The sequence below is a fragment of the Rhineura floridana genome, chromosome 1, assembly GCF_030035675.1.
Source record: "Rhineura floridana isolate rRhiFlo1 chromosome 1, rRhiFlo1.hap2, whole genome shotgun sequence".
NCBI classification, from domain to species: domain Eukaryota; kingdom Metazoa; phylum Chordata; class Lepidosauria; order Squamata; family Rhineuridae; genus Rhineura; species Rhineura floridana.
The window spans coordinates 204,561,529-204,582,473 of record NC_084480.1 but is presented as its reverse complement, the minus strand read 5'-3'; the positions used below and the strand labels follow the sequence as shown (position 1 = coordinate 204,582,473).

The following is a 20,945-nucleotide window of genomic DNA, read 5'->3' as shown; positions in this document are numbered from 1 at the left end:
GGCGACCCCAGATTCTGATACTGTGTGAAAGGGAGAACAATTTCTCTCTATCCACATTCCAGAGTTTGGAAGTAATTCGTTACAAGTAACGAATTACTTGTAATTCATTACTTTTTTGAGGAACGAGTGCGTAATTCTTTTACATTTTGATTGTAATAGAACTAGGACTAATTTTATCACTTTTGTGGAGTAATTGTAATGTTTCCAGCATTACTTTTGGGCATTATTGGGGGGGGGAGCAGGGGAAGTCATCTGCTCCTCTGATTTGAGGATGAAAATCATGTGCCTTAAACTGGGCTTCTGTGCAGCGTCACTCTTCCCTCGTGCTCTGTGGGTGGGTAGGAGGCGACGAGAGAGGAGGTGGAGAGTGAGAAGGGTGGAATGGAGAAAACAATTGTTTAAAAAAATGGATGATGGTGGTGAAGAATGGAGTGGAGGGGAAAAGGAGCCGGAGGACAAGAACATGGATAAAGGAGGAGAAGAAGGCAGCAGCAGAATGGAGATAAAGAACTGCGGAGGTAAAAGATAACAACGTGTGTGTGTGTATATACTGTGTTTGCACTTGGCACACAAAGTGGCCTCCACCACCATCTCTGGCTACTGAGCTGCATTTGCAGTATTTTAACTTTTTTGCATCTCAGGGGAAAATGTTTGCTTGGGTGAGTGTCCCTTAGCTGGTTGGCAGGGCAGGGTCCAGGAGGTGGTTAAGTGAGAGAGATTATGCTTGCTGGCTGGCTGGGGGGGTTGCACTTGGTTTGACGTGCAAAGATCTGACTAGTGGCCTCTGCCTCCCTCCCCGCCTCCCTTACCAGCAGAGAGACCACCATTGCTATATTATGGATAAAAAGAATTATTCTACTACCTTGTAGGTGGTTTTTTTTTAAAGTAACTGAAATGTAATTGTAGTGATTACTCTTGAGAAAAAGTAAAGTAATCAGTTACTTTCAGAGCAATTGTAATGGTAATGGTAATTACTACTTTTTGGGCCATGTAATTGTAACTGTAATTTATTACTTTTTAAAAGTAATCTTCCAAGTTCGGCCACATTCTTCACACCATGAATAATTTTGTACATCTGTGTCATGCCTCGCTTACTCACCTTTTCTCCAAACTAAAAAACCCCTACTGTTAAATCTATTATTTAGAAAACAAATCCAGACGGAAAGATGTGTTAGGGTACCTCCTGAATGTCACTATTTTACAGGTGAGATTCAAGTGCATATCATAAATTTAGGTTTGTGCAGTTAAAAGTGGATTAAAGCACTCTGTTACCATAGCACAATAAATCCACTTTAAGAAAGAATAGGGTTTTTTTGTGGTTTGAAAAGTTACAGAGAAATGCATTGAAAAGTATAGAATGAATGATTAATGGGAAGACAAATCAGGATAAATGTTCAGTAAAGACCAGATACAATCTAATCTCTGTGTAAGCTTTGTGTAAGCAAATCAGGATGAATGCTCAATAAATAGGTTGTCTACAGGAGCCCTGTGTCTGTTGGAGAAAAATCTATGGAGTTTGTGGCAGCTTAAAGACTTCACAAATGTATTACGGCTTAGAAGCAATCACAAAGTAGAAACCATCTCATCAGTTCCACAAAGTGTTATGGATTTGTTGGAAGTTAAATGAACTGATGGACTTCACATTCTAACAGCTAAACCAACTTCACTGAAACTACTTGGAGGGATTTTACATTGAGTCTAATGGAGTCAAGATTGCATTTGTTGGCTTTTTTTTTTTAAAAAAAGCTGGAAACATTCCAGTGTAACATAGCTTTGGTATCTTCATGTCTTCACCTTCAGGCTGTAGAACAGAAGACCTTTACATGCATCTAGGATGTACCCAGTGGCCTTCCGCACAAGCAAACCTATTGTTAGGGGGCCCTAAGCTGCAATTTTGTCACAGAAACCCATGGGGAGTTTTTTCCTTTGGAGCCCTGCTGGGGTTTGTGTGCTTTTGCTGCTCAAAAAAGAGCAAAGAGGGCAAAAGTACAAACTAGGCCCTTATGTATCATGGACAGACAAGGAAGGATTGAGCTAGCAACAGCCAAAGGGGTTGGAGCAGGAAGAGGATCCTCATGAGAAATGAGGTGAGAGCCAGGTGTGAGTTGCAATTGTGTGAGGAGCATCCATCTGCCAAGGGTTCCTGAATGAAATGGAGAAAAAGAATTCAAGGATGGAAATGCATGGATGTGGAATGAAAGAGCCACTGCAGAAGCAAAACAGGGTGGGAAGCAAGGTCCCTTCAGGATCCTTGGCAAAGTGGAAAGCACCATTTTAGTATTTGACCAAAGGCTAGCTCCACCCAGAACTCTGAGAGGGCATTCCATAGTCAAGAAAATTGAAGTGCACTTCTGTGTTCAAGGACATTAAACAGAGCACCCAATTAAGATGCACTTGCCATCAGTAAGATCGGAAACAGATTTGTTGATTTGCAGCCTGGTGTCTTCTGTTTTCTCTTTGAAGTCTACTAGTTCCATTTCCGATGGGAAGGGTCTTTTGACAGAACTTACAAATTCCTGAAAAGATATTAGGAGCCAGATTAAGTTCTGATGCATAGTACTGAATCAAATTCCTAACAGATATATTTGGTCAGCTCCCAGTGGTATTGACACTATGTCAAGAAAAATGGATTCATATAACCATTTTTCTTCTATTGTAAGTTGAACTGTTTTCAATCACTGATGAAAAATAAGGTTCAGTAAGAAGTCCACCAACACTTAACCTGATTTTGAGGATTGCCAAATAGAGACTGTCCAGAGAGACAAGGGAATGTTGGTCTCTTCATAAAAATAGCATGGATCCACACATCTCACAGTATCCATGAACAAAATAATGAGCTGATCCTATCCTAAGAATAGCCACCAGAAGCATTATCATTTTGTTCAAGACCAATCTTTTAGTGGGAATACCTGATCTAAATATTCATACCTTTGTATCCAGTTATTTTTAGTACATTAGCCCAAAATCTATGGCCAACAAACTTGCAAACCAGTGATAAAACTCCTCTAACACATAATATGTGAATCACTGAATGGTTGACATATCCCAGGACTGCACAACTAAATAACCATTAAACAGAAGGCAGCCAGCAAAGTACATTAGCCTACTAGAGGTTTTTGTGGCTCCGCCCCACCTGGCAAGCTGCTTCAACCTAGGACCACAAAAACAATAGAGGTTGTCAAGTAATGGGGAATTTTATATATACATACATGTATAGCTAATGGGGAATTCAATATACATAAACAATAAGCAAAATGTATTCTTCTATAAAGCTATAAAGGTTCATAACATTTTAATAGTTTAGTAGGAAGCCAGACCCTTTTCTCTTTGGAGCTGTCTCCCCTGACCGTGCTGGTTTGTTTGGAACTACTTGTACTCTAAACAATTGATAACATTGTGCTGAACACAGTCAATATCCCTAAGATGTAAAATGCAGTAATAAAATGCGTAACTAAATCACTTTGCTCATTAGCTAGAGTGCTTAGCTCACTGTGAAAAATGTACTTTCATGTGAAGTACTGAACATTGCCAAATTCACTAGAACACAATGCAGAGAAGTATCTATGCAATGCCTGTGCAAATGCCTGTGTAATACTGTAATGTCTGTCATTCTGATGTGTTAAATCCTGATTGGTAGATGCTAAAGTCTTTGTCCTGGAATGTATAAAAACCCCAGGCAACCAGTGCCATGGTGCAGTTCTCCACTCACAAAGGGAGAGACTGACCAAGTGTACACTTGTCATCCAATAAAGGCCTACCTTTTTGCTACAAGACTGCATCTTCAAAAAAAAAATATTCAAGGACCCCCAGCAAAAGACCCAAATGAGGAAAATTTCTCCAACACAAGCAGCTGACAGGACAATACATAACTAGTGGAGTGTGCCCTGTTTAGTGGATCACAACTTGTACCATATGAGATATCCATATACATTATATGGAGAAGTAAGAAATGTTATTGTACAATGTACTATTACTATTATTGCTGTTTATTATTATTATCATCATCATCATCCTATAAACTGTCTGAATTTTTTCTTGCAAGTTTACCCACTCACAAACTTAGCACAAATAAAACTAACTCTGACAAATGTTCTTGTTTATAAACATTTATGGTGGGAGAAAACAGCACCAATTGGTAGTTGCTGGGTCAAAAGCTTGCCATCTGGCACATCTGCATGCATTGTTGCAATTCAAGCTCGCAAAACATGTCATCCATTAAACCAAATGCAACCCACCAGAACTGTGGAGCATTAACAACCAATTTTTGAGTTACAGGCAAGCAGCAGAAGTAGAAGGCTGTTTGAATCCTTGTTGGGCTGGCATATATAGTTTGAGCTGTATTCAGACTGGCGGGTCACAAGCAAGACATGAACTTCAGAAGGATCACATCTGTAGGGTTGCCATTTCTTGAAAATCAGCATTCAAATATTGGCCCCCAATGGAGTCTATGGTCTGAGCCTATCAGGTTCAAGATCAAGCAGTGCTCTGTTCACCTCAAGTGTACAGCTATTTCCTATGCTTAAAAGTCTGCTGCCACCAAGCAATACATTCATTCATAGCACAAGGCCAACCCAGATTATCCTAGATGATAACTGTGCCACAAGCACAAAATGTGTAAGTCAAGCAAAGTCCTCAGCCACAGACTACATGCCCAAGTCACATGTACAAGATATGTATATGCAGTTTATTATTAAGGAATTAAGCATTCAGTAAGACATTCTAGAAAATATTTACCCATTTTACAGATGGGAAGCACTGAGGCTGAGAAGTTGATATTAAGCATTCCCATCCTCCCCATTATGGCAGCAACTGCTACCTGCTGCTGGTATCTGGAGCTGGCAGTCAAATGTCTCAGGTAAGGACTAGCCAGGGGGCTGAGGTGGCCTGGCCGTGGTAAGTGGTTTTAGTAGCCAGTGTAGTCAGTACAGTCTTTCTAAGTCATCTCTGCTACCACCTTCACAATTCCTGCTGAGCCAGCTGCTGGGTAAGCTAAAGAAAAAAAGAAAGGGAGCCATCCAGGCTCCTTCTCACCATTGCTGGTAGCATTGCAGAGAAGCCCAAACGACAGACATATTGCACAGCAAGAACAACGTGACTTTTACGTGGGTTGACTGGCACTGTAGTGCTATGCTTCACTCACATGCACCCCTATTTCTGGTACACATGTGCACAATGCATGCATGCTCAGCTTTTTAAAAAATGAAAAGCAAAAATGTGTGGGAATGGGGAAAACAGCAACTCCCACCTGGCTGGGCAGAGTTTTCTGGCCAACTGCCAACCGTAAAAACCAAGGCTGTACAACTTCTTGTATGGTACGTAATTATATTTTCATAAATGTCCATGAAGCTCCTAACTGCTTAATATTGTTAAACTGTGATACATTTCAGTGGGAGATTTCTTTTATACATTTCTATTTATGACCTTGATGGAAATTAATTTAAATTAAATTAAATTTGGTATAAAATGCAGTGTGCAGGTTATATTCTAATTAACTTCAAGGGGACTAGGATTTTTTGTAATTAAACATGCAAAAGTCATGTATCAGACCTTTATAAAATCATACACATTCAAAAGGAACTAAAATGGAGAGAGCTCAGATATATCTGTAGATATATAATTGAAGGGCAGGATATAATAATTTAAAGAAATAAAGCAGTGTGCTTTTCAGCGCAATATAGCAGATAAATACACAGAACCCAAGACGTCCCATTTTAAAATTGTAAGTCTAAAAAAGTATTTAAAAAGTATTAAAAAGTATATCTATAAAAATAAATCCAGATTACACCCTTAACAAAAAAAATATGTAATCTACACAGCAATTGTAATGGTGGGCATGGAACTATATGCATTAATAATAATAATAATATTTAGATTTAAGATAGGTTATTGTAATTTTAAACATTTGCTTGCTGTGTTTCCCTGCAACACCAGAGTTACATTACAGTTAGAATACCCCTATCTTCTACATGAACTTTTACTACAAATCTTCTGATTTGTCCTTGAATCTCACTGGTTACAACCAAGTACAATGATTTATCTAGATGTTAAGTTGGACTGTAGATTTATTAAGCACCTTTCAGAGCACTTCTATTCTAAACTGCTGGCAGGTGTTAGGATAAGGCAGAGGTGTACCTCCATCTTGTTCTGCCACCATGGAGGCCCCTGTTGTGCCTGCTGAATGCACAGAGTTCCTGCTGGGAATAATGCTAAACCAGGTAATTATAAATAGGGTAGCCATAAAGACCCCAAAATGAGTAATGATGGGGAGGAGAATGCAACAAGGCCAGCTAAGGATAAACTGGATCCTAAGCTGGTCCAGCTGCTGGAGGGAGGTCAGATGCAGGCTTCTCTGTTCTGCCAGCCTGGAGCTGGTCCAGCAAAAACTGTCCTTCTGCCCTGGTTGGTGCAAACTAGCAATGGGTTCCGTTTTTGCAGTTGCCATCAGATTAATTATTGATCTACTTTATACGTGAGCTCTTCAAATGAGTATTCCCTTTCACTGATGTCAATGTGGTATTGATTGTAACTGGCAGACAGAAAGCAGTAGGAGGGAATGAGGTGTTGATTGTAACTCACAGACACAAAGCAGCAGAGGGAATGAGGTGTTGATTGTAACTGATAGATAGAAAGCAACAGCAGGAATGAGGTGTTGATTATAAGCAGCAGGTGGGAAGATACTGACTTGATTATCTGCCTTAATCTGTCTGCAGTGTACTTGAAAAGGAATGTAAACAGGCAATCATTACGGAATTCAGAATAAAGATCAATACCACTGGAGACACATGAATAAATAGCGATTATAATATTGATTATAATATTTGCAAAGCAAAAAACCCCAAACAAATCAGAGGAGATCAGAAAAATGAAAAGATATAGGAGGTAAACAGAATCAGATCATTAATGACCACCAGGGGGTCATACTTAAAAATGAAACTAAAAAAGGAGAAGATTCCATCCCTAGCACAAACAAAAGGCTTCAGATGCAGCAGCAACTTAGTTTCTGCCCTACCCTGCTGCTCCCCAGCCAGGATTGTTCCCTTCTTATCTGGAAGACAACTTTCTCAAAGAGCCTCAAATCCTGAGTTAGAATGATCCTACTGATGTCAACATTTGAACGAAGTGGGAAATTAGGCTTCAATCAAAGCTCAAAAATATTGTTGGTTAAGCACAAGCTGCCTTTTTGTGCTTACATCATGGATCAGGTAGGGAGAGACACGTCTAATAGTAATTTATTAACTGCATTCAGATAAAGGTACTGACAAAAAATGTGTAAGCAAAATACAAAACATCTTTTGCAACAAAATAATAAAAAGAGTATTGCAATTTAAAGTGGGGGTTTGTAAAGAAAAATAAAATGCAAAATCTGTTTGAAATTATTATTTCAGCATTAATAATATCGGGTAAGATCATTTATGATGGGGTTCAGAGCATCATAGTCAACCAATTGCCCCAGACAGAAATAGTCAGAATTTCTTAGTAGCTTACCTTAGCAGGATTAAGGGACTTTTCTACATAGAGCCGCTTGACCATTTTCAGTGGATAAAACGAACTAAGTTTGGAAGTGTCCATTGTTATTGTTTGAAATCCAAAAGGAACATCTTTGACATCATCTAAATGAAGGCCCTGTTAACGTAACAAATTTCATTGTAAACAAGTTTCAGCTACAGATCTCTGACAGTACTGATCTGCCAACGCAATCAAGCCAGATATACAGTTACATGTAAGTCAGGGTGGAAAACCTGTGGCCTTTCAGATACTTCTGGACTCCAGTTCCATTCAACCCCAGCCAATATGGCCAGTGGTCAGGAATGATGGGACTTGTAGTCTAGCAATATTCTGAGGGCCAATGGTTCCCATTCCTGGCCTACTCTGAATATAATGTAACATTGGATACAACCTTGTGCTTCTGACTAGCTGCTATTTTATCTGCTCATACCTATTATCAACTGGAGGGCCTCCAGTTTTTTATCCCTAATGTAAAAACTTAATAGCAATGGGTCAGACTTTCCCCTCCCCAAGCTAAAGGACTCATTCCATGTGCAGAAGGGACTAAGATCCAGCAGAAGAAGGAAAGGTGAGGAGATTCCTCTCTCCCTGCAGCCACTTGCACAACATTCCACATTTTTCCAGAGGATCCCCCAGGACAGAACCCTCCACAGCAAATTTTGGGGAGGTACAGGGAGCTTTGAAAAGGAGGCAGAATGAATGAAAACTGGCTTGTTCCCACTTCTTTTAGAGGAAGCTTTCTGTGAGCAGAAATCTACTCACTCACAAGAATGCTGGATCCAGCCCAATACGCTGAGGGAATTTCACAAAAACCCCAGTGAAAAGCTAGGGATTTTTCTAAAAACATCAGGACTGCAATCTTTTGTCGGTTCGGTTGGTAGATTAATCACACAACGTTTAAGGTTGGAGTCCTAAGTAGGGATGGGATCTATTGGCCGGTGCAGGTTCAAAAGCATTCCGTTGACCTAACAGGCTGAAATTGGTTTCAGTTCATTCTTTTTCCACAAGCTGCTGCTTTTACTGATCCATTTTCCTCCCTTTAAAAAAACCCTGATATTAATATTGATATTTTAAAGGATATATTAATATTTTGAACAAAAATATCAATAAATTGAAGGAAATAGATACAAACATTGACATTGATATCAATATTTTAGACACCAATTTTTTAAAAAATCTATTTCTGAAAATAGCTGTGGAAAATCACTAGACAAAAACCCGATCCTCAACTATAGCAAATAAGTGAATTAACGGAAAATTTGGTAGCAAATCTGAATTGGGTGGAATTCTAGCACATTCCTAGTCCTAAGCAGAACCACTAGGAAGTCAATATAACTGAACTAAGGGGCAAACTAGATGCAGTGACAAAAGATGTGTGCCTGAATCTCTTGTAATTTTTTAAAAATTGAATCGCAGCATTAAGGGGGTGCGATTTGGATCCGGATGCTGCTGCTGGTGGGGGGGAGACTTTAATCCTCACCCCATTTCATTTTACCAGGGTTGACCCTATCATTAGGCAGAGTGAGGCAGCTGCTTCAGGTAACAGATGCTGAGGAGCTTGGAACAGACGGAGTGGTGTGTTTCACACAGTCTGCCCTGCATTCAGGTATGGTGGAGGATTCTGCCCCATCATTGATGTTGAAGAGACATTCAGTTGCCAGACTTACTGTCTTCTGCCGATGGAACCTGGGAGGCATCATGTTCTCCTTTGCCTCAGGCAGCAAAATGTCTTAGGCCAGCTACAAACAGCAGCAGCAACCACAAGTGCATGGAAAGAGAATGTTTTGAGTTCTCCATACTCCTTCTTTCACCCCAAATATTGTTATAGGCAAATATTAAGTGCAGCTTGGAATGGGGGAGAAATTCTATTCAGTCCACATTTAAAGCCAAATCTATCAAATTTGCACTTTCCATAACCAGGGCCAGCCCCAGGCATGCCGGGGCCCTTGGGCACCAGCTTGCCCCAGGCCCCTGGCATGTGACCTACCTGTCTCCTGTCTTTTGCAGCTATGTGGACTGCGTGCGCAGCACTACCATTAACCAAGATGGTGGCCAAGGTTTCCCTAAGGGGCTGAAGCCTCTGCAACCATCTTGGTTGATGGCACTCATGCGTGCTACGCGCACACACCTCTGCCATCGACCAAGATGGCGGCAGGAGCATCAGCACCTTAGGGAAACTTTGGCAGCCATCTTGGTTAATGGCAGCCACAAAAGAAGCCAGCAGAGAAAGGTAAGTGGTGCAAGGAAATGGCAGGTGGCTCAGAAGCTTCACATATTGCAGAAGGGGAGAGGAGGGCCCCCTCATGGGCCCTTGTAGCCCCAGGGGCCCTCACCCAAGGCCCTACCTAACCGTCCTTTGGAACCAGCCCTGTCCATAACAATATAAGAAACAATCTAACAACACAGCCATCCGTCAAAATTCACACTTATTTGAATTTTGCAATGCAGTTCGCAAACCAATGTTTACAAAAATACATATATTTGGGGGAAATGTGCATAAAAATGAATATATTCATGAAAGTAACATACAAAATGCATTATATTAGGAGAAATTGCTTACAAAAATGTGTTTATTACTTGCACTAAAATGCTGAAGAATGTTTATGAGGATGGTTTTTTTTTAAATCACAAACTGCTACAGAAAAGTGGAGAACTGAATTTAAGATTGGAAAAATGAGAAACTAAGAGAATCGAAACAGACAGATCCTTCCATCCCTAGGGGCAGCCTTATGTCATCATCTGTGTTTGTCTAGTCTAACATTTGGTTGTTTCATCACACACATTTGAGCCCGGCCAAACATCTCTCACCAATCCTTAATTAACAAATGTACACAAAGAAAGTTGAAATGTATATGAGGAATTGCCACTTAATGCATGTAAAAAAGAAAAAACCAAAGAAAGCCAATGGAGCTTACTTCTGAGTAGACATGCATTAGATTGCAACCTTAGTCAATAAGACTCACTCAGAGTAGACATGGGTAGAATTGTGCTGTTAGTAAGAAAAATATAACACTGTTTTTATACCTGCATTACCTGACATGCAAATTAAAGGCAAAAACTTACCTGTTTCATTTGGGTTGCCGTGTCACCCTTGGCAGCTTTATATGCCAGAGCCAGAGAGGTTGAAGTGCAAAGTGGAGCAAAAATAATATTAGCAGTTTTGTCCTTTTCAGCCAGTTTTTTGAAAATATCTACTGCAAATGCAGTGTTTGCAACTTGTAGGGCATCCATTCCTGTGGTTCTGAAACAGAAAAGCCAAATTTACCACACCAGCCAATCCTATATATAAATAATTGCCACCTTCTCATTGCAGAGTTAAGATTGTTTAACCTCATTGATTTCAACAGACCTAAGCACAGTTAACTCTGCACTGGATTGAGTCTGGGAAGAGCAATCTGACTCATGGGAAGCCAGCAGAAGGGGTGCCTGTGGAGGAGGAGCCAGAGGGAAGCTCTGCGGCATCCATTCCCTGTTTGGGAGCCGCTGAAAGGTTGGCTCCACCAGGGGCTGCACACACTAACAAAAAAGAAAAAGCCGCCTATCACAAATACCCCTACTGGCAAGTAAGTGCTCCCCACTGACTTGCATTAGGATTATTTTCTTAGACTGATCTTTTTCTCAGAGTAATTTTGGCCCAGATCAGAACCCACAGGAGTGCTCCAAATGGGATTTGGATTTTGTGTAAGTCCCTCCCCGGCCCCTCATTTGACACGTCCCAGGAATGCCCCTTTTTCGGGCCTTACGCCAGCTTCCCGGGTAGACCTCCAGCTGAGCCGGCAGGGTCCCAGCTCCGCCGCGGTGGAGGGGCTTCTGCCGGTGGAGCTGGATCCTGCCGGGTCATGCGGAGGACCACCATATCCAACTCCTCTCAGCCCAGGGTAAATACATGTTGGATTTCACCCTTAGTGTCTCTTTTCATGGGTGGTACAGTATTCATGTGGTGACTCTGCCATATCAGTGTCTGGGACAAGATCATTTGAAACCACTCCCAAATGGAAGTTATGAATCACATGGAACCTTATCATGGCAGAAAGAGGGCTGGGCTGGAAGCACTGGCTTTAATGTCTGCAAGCTTTTACATAGCGCATGGCTTTTTGGCAGGGAAATCTTAAATGGCTCCTCCTATTCACCACTGTGTTATAGTCCTTATGCAAGCATTAGAACAACTTGCCTTTCTGAATCAGCTCTAGAGAGCTGAACAAGTTTTCCAAACTAGGCCAAAGAAGAAGCAAGTCAGAAGCCAACTGCGAAGAGAGAAGAAAGTGAAGAGTTGTAGAAAAGAGTTGTATATTTAGTCAATTTTCCCAGCCTTAACCTTCCCATGGGAAGCAAACAGCAGCAAGAAGAGGGCTGGGAGTTCTGCTGTGGGAAAGGTGACACTCAGCAGTAGACATAGAAGTGCAATTTTAATATCGATTCCCAATGAAGCAATATTCAAAATTGCTACCTGCTCTTAGTCACTGGGAAATCTCAAGCAGGGTGGAGTCAAGGAAAAACTGAAACATGGGTTAAGGAAACGGCTGCAGTACAAGCTTATGTCACATTCTTTCTTCCCCACACTGGAGAAATATTAAGTCAGCATCTAACCAGTCGCCCAGGGCATAGCGGCATCCTTGAAGTACAGTTAGCTTGCACCCGCCCAAATATCTTAAAATGTCTAAGATGAGACATTATATTTATTAACTTTCTGTCTGGAACTTTCTTAATAAATCCATATTATATTCATTTTTAAGCACTGCTGATGCATCCCAAATATTCATGGGTTGCAAACTAATATGCCTCCCCTCTCCCTGCCTGGAATTGTTAAAAATATTGATAAAATAGGCAATGTACATGTCTATCTGAAGATCTGGGTGAAAAAAACCAGGACAGGGAGCTGTTAGTCTAGAGCTCAACTTTTTGAAGCCAGCTTCGGAGTTTTTTCACAAGCTATGAAGTCCAGCGCCTGCAGTTCCCCGATCATTCTGTATTTGTGTGCAATATGCAATGAGTTTGCGGTATGCAGATAAACATTATGTATATCTATTGCCACAAGAGTTGGACATAGAAATCACATCTCAGTATGCCTCTTGATCCTACTATGACGGGGATGGGGAACTTGTGGTGCTTCAGATATCTTTGGAGTCCAACTCCCATCAGCCCCAGCCAGCACAGTCAATGGCCAGAAACAATTTCTAGATGACCACAAGTTCTCCATCCCCATACTATACAAAAGTCTACTTGCCATGGTGGTCTATGATATGATTTCTTTATGTACAAAAACATTATGAAATCCTTGATGGGTATTAGAAATAAATAATGAATGTAGCTATTTTGGATACAAGAAAATAACAAATGGCAATATGAACCTTAACTCTTAAAGGGTTGCTTACAACGTGAGCAAACTGGAGAGCTGTTGCCTGCACTGTTTGGTTTCAAATTATGCAGGCAAAGGAAAATACTTCACCTGACCTCATGGTATTATCCGTTCATTGACAGATGGGCAACCCTGTCCACATGTCAAAATGGTCCATGGCAGTTGGAGGGAGGTCAGAATCTGGCCCACTGGCCAGATCCAGTTGTACAAACGTTAACATTATCTCTCATTTTGGGGGATTGAATTTTCAATTCTATTTTGCAAAGATTAAAACCTTTTCTTTTTGCTTTTCTTTGCTGTTTGATCTGGTGGACTCACGTTTATGTTTTGCACCTTCAGTTCTGCCAGATGTTGAGGGCTGGTGATGTAAACTGTGCTTTCTCAATTACTGGATGAACAGAAACCTTAAGGAGCTGGGTTGGGTAAATATTTATTTATTTGTTATGTTTATATCCCACCTTTCCTCCTAGAAGCTGAAAGTGGCATACGTGGCTCCCCTCCCCCAAATTTATCCTCACAACCCTGTGAGGTAGGTCATGCTGAGAGATAACAACTGACTCAAGGTCACCCAGTGAGGTTGATGGCTGAACAGGGATTTGAACCCAGGTCTCCCCAGTCCTAGTACACCCTCCAACCTGTACCCTACACTGATGGCGACACAAGAATTCTAATCAATTTTCTGGGAAATATTTGGATTTAAAATTATTTGACCATCAAAACAATGAGGGCAGAGATAAATAGCTTTAAAATTTATAACAGACATAAACTGACAAAGAAGTTTCTTAACACCACAAAAAGTAAACACTCCCTACCAGCTTCCTGCCACAGTTGCAAAAAAAAAAACCCCAATGACTTGCAACTTGCATATCAGCCCCTGGTGTGAAGCAGGCCTCTGCAATTTGCGACTCACAAAGCTGAACACAGCCCACTAGGTAGACATTGTGGCTTGGCTGGTGCTATGACAATCTGCGTCTTTTTGCAATCCCAGGAAGGCGGTAACAAAAATGGGAGATTTATCAAGCCCTTGGTGGATTGCCTTATGTGGCCAATGGCCTGGGCTGAGCTGGGCTTGTCTCAATGAGTCACAAGCTGTGCAGTAAAACTCCCTAGGCCCAATACTCACATGCCTCAGCACCATTCCTTCTCACACTGCTGAGGTAATGTCAACGGCCCTGGACCACATGGGAGGAGCACAACCAGTGTGGCTTTTTTCTCCCACGCCGGCATCTACTCACTTTTTTAAAAAACTCTTGAGAAAGAGCCACAGCACAGGCTTCTCCTGCATGGCCTACAGCTTCTCATATTATCCTGCCAGCCAGGAAATGCAAGTTCTAAGTCTTAAATTTATACACATTCATTATATAGTGGAACCATTAGGGCTGGACTACCAGGCACAAGTTTGGGGCTCAGAAACCTGGGGGGGGGGGACTCAAACCACTCCAGAGATAGCAGCAGATGATGCGGGAGCAACCTAGTGAAAAAAAGGTCCTGGTTCAGCCCTCATCAGGGAGCATAGCAGGGCTAACATCAGCTGCTACAATATCATTTTTCTTCTTAATTAACTTTCTTCCTTTAAAAAAAAGTTACAGGGACAGGCGACAGGTTTATGCCGGATCTGTGTCCATGTAAAAAGAAAAAATAAAGAAAAAAAGGGACTCCCTTCCTGCAACAGCCTGCTAAATTATGGAGGAGAGGGAGAAGAGTGGGGAGATGGGGGGGTGAGGAAGCACAGCAGCAGTGGGACAGTAGCCATGGGCAGAATGGACAGGATGGAACAAACAAGGCAGTGTGGGGGCCCAAGATCTGGCCCAGGATCTCCTCAGACCTGGCTCCACAATGGCTATGGTCTACCTCCACGGTCAGAAGTAGTATGCCTTTGAATACCAGTTGCTGGGAACTGCAGGTGAGGACCATGCTGTTGCAGGTCCTGCTTGAGGGCTTCCTAAAGGTATCTGGTTGGCCACTTTGAGAAGAAAGTACTGGACTAGATGGGCCACTGGCCTGATCCAGCAGGGCTCTTCTTGTGTTCTGGCAGCATTCCTGCACTTATATCTTGCTTTTCATCCACAATGAAGCTCAGTACATGGGATTCTCTGGTGGTATTCCATCCAGTAACAGAGCAGATCCAGATCTGCTGAGTTCTGGCAAGGTGGCTGAATCACATTCCTTCAGGCCGTGGGCCTGGCACCATTTATAGTGTCTTAACGCATTCATAATTCTATCAGTCCTTATCAGCCATAGCTGAGCTGAATAATTTCTGGATCTCCTTAAAAACAAGGTGATCAGGATAATTTTGCTTTTAGAAAACCTCAAAATTACTGCTGGACATTCAGAGACCAGCACACGGTGGGCATAAGCACAGCCTGGGCAGCTCTTTTTTGGAAGCTGATGGGGTGGGGTAGGACATATGAGAGCACTCTTGGTGACTCAATCTCATTCCATCTCTTAACTGGACTGTTTCAAGGTGGAAGATCTAGCAGACAGTTTGGGAAGATTTCAGACTGACTCTTTTGTTGGAAAATGCATCTGTGCTGTAAAGAAGAGCAAAATCATTGGGGGGAGAGGCAGCATGCCCATCTCTCTATCACAGCCTTCGCCAACCAGGCAACCTTCAGCTATTGTTGGATTATGACCCCCATTAGGCTTATCAGAGGTGGTCACCATCATCATCAGGCTGGCAAAGGCTGCTCTACTGTCAGCTTTTAGCTACACAGAGAAAGAGCCTGGCAATGCAGTCACTATGGAAGGTTAATTTTGAGTCCTGGGAGGGTTTTGGGTTTTTTTTACAGAAGTGTATATTTGGGAAAGAGAATAGAAGAGGAAAATAATTATTCCCCCCCTCCCAGGATTCAAATTCAGAGACATCCCCCTTATCTGCACCCACACAGAGAAAAATCCATGGGCCTCTCCCAGTCTCAAAGGTCTACCAGCTACAGCTTCCCAAGCTAGAAGCTCTTTAGGAAGGATGGGAGGGAGGGAGAGCAATTCTAGACAACTGGGAGACGTGATGGAAGCCCTGGAATCCTCCACTCCTCTCCCTTCTGCCTTTTGGATTGGGGCAGGTCACAGCTCAGTGGTAGAGTATCAGCTTTGCATGCAAAAAGTCCCACTTCTAATCCCTGACATCTCCAGGTAGGGTAGAAAAGCCTCTCTGAAATCCTGGGGAGCCACTGTGGGTCAGTGCAGAGCCAGATGGTCTGTCTTGGTATAAGGGAGCTTCCCATGTTCCTGTGCTCACCTTCTCAAGCTTTATATTATATCCATTTGGCTGAACAACAACATCAGATCATCACATGGCCTATTTATTTGTAATGTCCTGTTTATAGAGGAACACTGCAATCCTAGCTAAGCTGAAAGTGAAGGTTAGCTTTAGAGTTCTCCTAGCTCCACAGAGCAAGCATTAGTCACTGGATTAACAGCACAAAGAAAGGTGAGTGGAAGATACACACCCATGTGGAAAATTTTTGCCCAGAACAGAGCCTCTTCTAGCAATCTCATAGCATAAAACACACACACAGGCACAAAAGGTACATTCAACATACAATACAGTTGTCTGAGAAAGGACATTTATTGTTCTTGTACCACGACAGAAGGCCTGACTTTAAAAAATAATTTATTAAGAAATCTCCCTGCCATCAGGAAAAATGAGCTACGAAGTTCTGTGTCTTTATCTTATTACACCAAGCACAGTCACAAAGTTAACTGAATGTTCTTTCAAGCTGGCAAGGAAGCTGCTTCAATCTAATAACACCGTTTGCTTTGCATGGGACTGAACAAGCTTACATTGAACTGAATATGCAGCTCATATTTAACAAGGGCTCAACATCTTTTATACTTGTTCAGCTTCTCCAATAAAACTCTTCCTTCTCTTCCACCTTTAATCCCAAGGAATCATAGCCACTTCCTCGACACAGGTAATTAAAAGACACATAGATATTGAACACTTACCTCCCTATGCAGCAACGCCACTCGCTGAACTGACAAAAAACGACAAAATAGGCACTGACCGAAGATATGGTGTTAGTGGTGACACTACAGAGCAGCAAGAATGCGCGAGCTCACCTGAACTCTGACGCCACTCCCTCTTTGTGGTTGCTCCCTTTCTTAATCATCCCTCTTGGCAATTTATACATGAGAGAAAAAAGGAACCCAGGATGAATTTGCCAAGAATAAAACTCCAAAGGGCTGTAACATGCTCCAGCAGGAAGCACCCATCTTGTGAAGATTCCTTTCCTAGGCGAATTTCATATGGAAGGTCTGGCCCAGAGTACCGGGAAGGGACTCATGTGTGCAATCCTAAACCATTCAAATTAACAGAGATGTTGCCACTGTGCCTAAAAGAAAAGAAAATTAATTAAACCAGATCATTCCACATTTTAATCCGGCTCAGCTTTGGGAATAAATTGACAATCACATAAGCAGACAGGAACATGCATTTTGAGAATTTATAATCTGAGATTAATTTATTCTGGAAATGTGATCTGAGCCAGTTAAAGTTAACAGGAGCTCGTTTTAACTTCCATGAATTCTGTGTAGTGTTTCTGTGTAAAGTTGTAAGGAACACCAACTGGAGGGGAGGGAGACTCTTTTTGGCTTCTCTGGGCCCATCTGCACTATATTGTAAAGCAATATTAAACCATTTTAAACAGTCATGGATTCCCCCAAAGATTCATGGGAAGTGGAATTGGTTAAGGGTGCTGAGAGTTGTGAGGAGACTCCTATTCTTCACGCAGAGGTACAGTTCCTAGAGTGGTTCCTCCCAGGGATCTCTGAGAACTGTAGCTCTGTGAGGGGGATAGGGATCTCCTATGAGCGCTCAGCACTATTAACAAACTACAGCTCCCAGGATTCTTTGGGGGAAGCCAAGATTGTTTAAAATGGTATGATACTGCTTTAAATGTTTAGTGCAGATGGGGCCTTGGTCTGTTCTGTACTTAACAGCTAATGTATGTGCTTGTAAAGTTACTTTTTTGAACTACAACTCCCATCAGCCTCAGCCAGCATGGCCACTGGGTTGGGCTGATGGGATTTGTAGTTCAAAAAAAGTAACTTTTCCAAGCTCTGGTTCTCCTAACCAGTGAATAGCAACGTCAGGAGATCCGATTATCATCAGGCAAACAATGCAAGCAAAGGAATTAAATGTCCTTCTCCAATTCTGTAGCCCCAAACCATCTTCTTAGAGGCTATTTGTAAGATATGTCCATGTGGTTGCCACCTAATGCCCAAAAGGCAAAAGTGTTTCATTTAGAAAAGTTGGAACTGAGCATGCTCTATGCCTGTGCTTTGGGGGGAGTGGTTCCAAGATGGAGACCAGGCTGAGTAAAAGAAACTGAGAAATAAAACCAGTTATTGTTTTCATCTTACTGGTGTAGCCTACATGCACTATACTATTAGCAAAAAAATTTAAAAGACATCAGAGGATCCAATTATGGATTTCCCATGTCATGCCTGGTATGGCCCTACCTAATTCGCATTCCCAAACCAATACGTGAACTGAAACATGGCAATCCTTTGGAATGCACCCTTTTTGCAAATTTAGCAATGCAGTTCTCCAGCCCTCAAATGTGTTTACAAATGTGTGTTTCGTAGAGGAAAGGCTGCATAAAGTGCATATTTTGCTGAAAATTATATACAAAACATATTACTGGAAATTGTTTGCAAAAAAATGTGCATATTGGGCAAAACTGCATACAAACATATATATATGAGAGAAATGTGCACCAAAATACTGATGAATTTTAGTGAGAACTTTTTTAAAAAAATCTCAAACTGATACAGATATTGCCTTTTTATTGGAAAACTGAAAGAAACCAAAATTGACAGATTTGTCCATCCCAAGTTATGGCACTCAAAAAATTAAGAGTCACAAATTAAACATCTAGCCACTGAACATGATGTGCAAAGGAAATTATAAAAGCAAAGAAAATGGTGATGTTTCTGTGAATATCCCAGTGTGCTAGAAACAAAAATGCACACATTCCAGTGTAAATAATGGTTAAGCTGGGGAGCTGGCATTGCATGAAACCTGTAGCTCTATAATCATTTTGCTCACTCTTCAGTTTTCAAGCCAACTAATGCCTTGCCACTCCATAGGAATAGTGAAATGTGGTTTGTTCAGACATGTTGTGAAATCATTCTTTTCTTCCAAAACTCACTTTAGCAAATCACCAGACTATTCTGAATATACATTGTATCAATTCAGTGGGACTATCCTAAAATAACACAGTATTTATTATATAGCTAACTCAGGTATACAAACTATTTCCAAACATATGAGACTCTCTACATTCCACTTACACTGTCTGTAACTAATCTTTGGACAGCTGTTGTACCAGGCAAAAACTGGTACTGATTTATTACAAATGACAATTGCTAAAGATTGAATCCCACTTGACCACTCTTGGATCCCACATGACTGCTTCTTGCTTGTTGAAGCACAAAAACCTGTACGTGCAAATAAGTAATTGCAGATTAATCACCACAGATTAAATTTCCTCATCATCCAATGTTAACTCAAACACGCCGAATGACAATTCACACATCTGACAGAGGGTCATTGTAAGCAATCAAGTGATGTGCAGAACAGCTTTAAGAACGGAGGTGGCGCAAGACATTCTGGTGGTTGAGGCAGAAAAATCAAATGGCACCTTCCACTCCATAGTAGTAAAGATAAAATAATAAATGAAATAACTGACAATTTGCTTCCCTTTAAAGGTACACCCCTCATCTGAAATTATATCTCAGATTAGATCCAACCTGCTTAATGGTAGGGCTAGCCCTGTCTCCCTAACAATACTTCTAGTTGGGCTTTCTGTACCCCTGGGTTGAATGGCCATGGCTCCACTATGGTGCAATCAGGGAAGAAGAGCCATTTATGTTGGATTCCCCATTACATCTCTACGTTAGGTTTCCAGAGCTTGGAAAAGTTACTTTTTTGAACTACAACTCCCATCAGCACAATCCAGTGCCCATGCTGGCTGGGGCTGATGGGAGTTGTAGTTCAAAAAAGTAACTTTTCCAAGCTCTGGGTTTACCATCCTATTCTATATAAACAGCAGGGAGGGGACTTTGGCTGCAATCCTAATCCCATTTAGCTCAAAGTAAGCCCCAGTGAATTCAATAGGACTTACTTCTGAATAAAGATGGTTAGGCTTGTGTTGTTAGGGTAGGTAGCTGTGTATCAAACCACAAGTGATGGTGCTTCCATAGATAATCAATTTCTGGTTATTATGAAGTATAGAAATGTAACCTAATTGGTTACATAACTGGTTATTATGAGGTATAGAAATGCTTCTAATTTTTATCTTGAATATATCTGAGAGGTTATTGAACCTCACCAAGGTACTTGCTCCATTGCCACTGAACCCTCAATGGCAACCCTGCACTTGCTCTACATTTGGCTTTGACAGACTGACCCGAGATAGGCAGCAGAGACTGGCTGCAATCCTGTGTAGATTTCATTTTAATGAGCTTGAGTATGCCTAATCTTGCATAAGATTAGGTAACATGCTAACTTCCCAGAGAAGGCCTGCTTGAGTGACTGTTGGGTATTGGCACCCATTTTTATAAATATCTGACTATACAGCAGAGATGGGGAACCTGTGGCCCTCCAGATGTTGTTGGACTACAACTCCCATCCATTTCTGACAACTGATCATATTAGGTGGGGTTGACAGAAGTTGGAGTTCAATAGCATCAGGAGGGACACAGGCTTCCCATCCCTGCTGATGGAACTGAATGCGCCCTATGCACATTGAAATCAATAGGCATGGGCATGCCCAGCTCTACATAGGATTGGATTGTAAAGAGACCTGAAAATTGGTAGTGCTTCCCCATTTTTCATAACTCTTCTATGTGTTTCTTTGATTCTGACTGGCTCCCATCCTGGCTTAGGTCAGATAGTGTGGCAGATGATCACTTTGCAAATGGTCAGTTGAAATTAGATCTCAGGTTAGATCTTCCAATAGCCTTTGATTTTGTTGATTATGTACTGCTGGTGATACAAATGCACAATCTGCAAGGTATTTGAAGTATTGCTTTAGAATGATTTATATTTTAAAAAATATATTGTAAGCAGCTGTCT

The 20,945-nt window shown here is 41.5% G+C and overlaps 1 protein-coding gene across 2 annotated transcripts in view; it reads right to left on the bottom strand.

Moving 5' to 3' along the window:
• The window catches only part of SERPINB5 (serpin family B member 5), a 22,580-nt gene extending 5,646 nt beyond the window's left edge, over positions 1 to 16,934 (bottom strand). The window contains exons 1-4 of one of the 2 annotated variants that reach the window (XM_061590425.1): positions 16,811 to 16,934; positions 10,570 to 10,747; positions 7,486 to 7,623; positions 2,399 to 2,516 (exon numbers count right to left, since the gene is read on the bottom strand). In XM_061590425.1, coding sequence (XP_061446409.1) covers positions 2,399 to 2,516; positions 7,486 to 7,623; positions 10,570 to 10,737 — 424 coding nt within the window. In that variant the 5' untranslated portion in view covers positions 10,738 to 10,747; positions 16,811 to 16,934. Of the gene's footprint in view, positions 1 to 2,398; positions 2,517 to 7,485; positions 7,624 to 10,569; positions 10,748 to 11,677; positions 11,700 to 16,810 lie in introns of those variants that run through there. The other variant, XM_061590433.1, reaches the window with a different exon arrangement.
• Between the last annotated feature and the right edge of the window lie 4,011 nt (positions 16,935 to 20,945).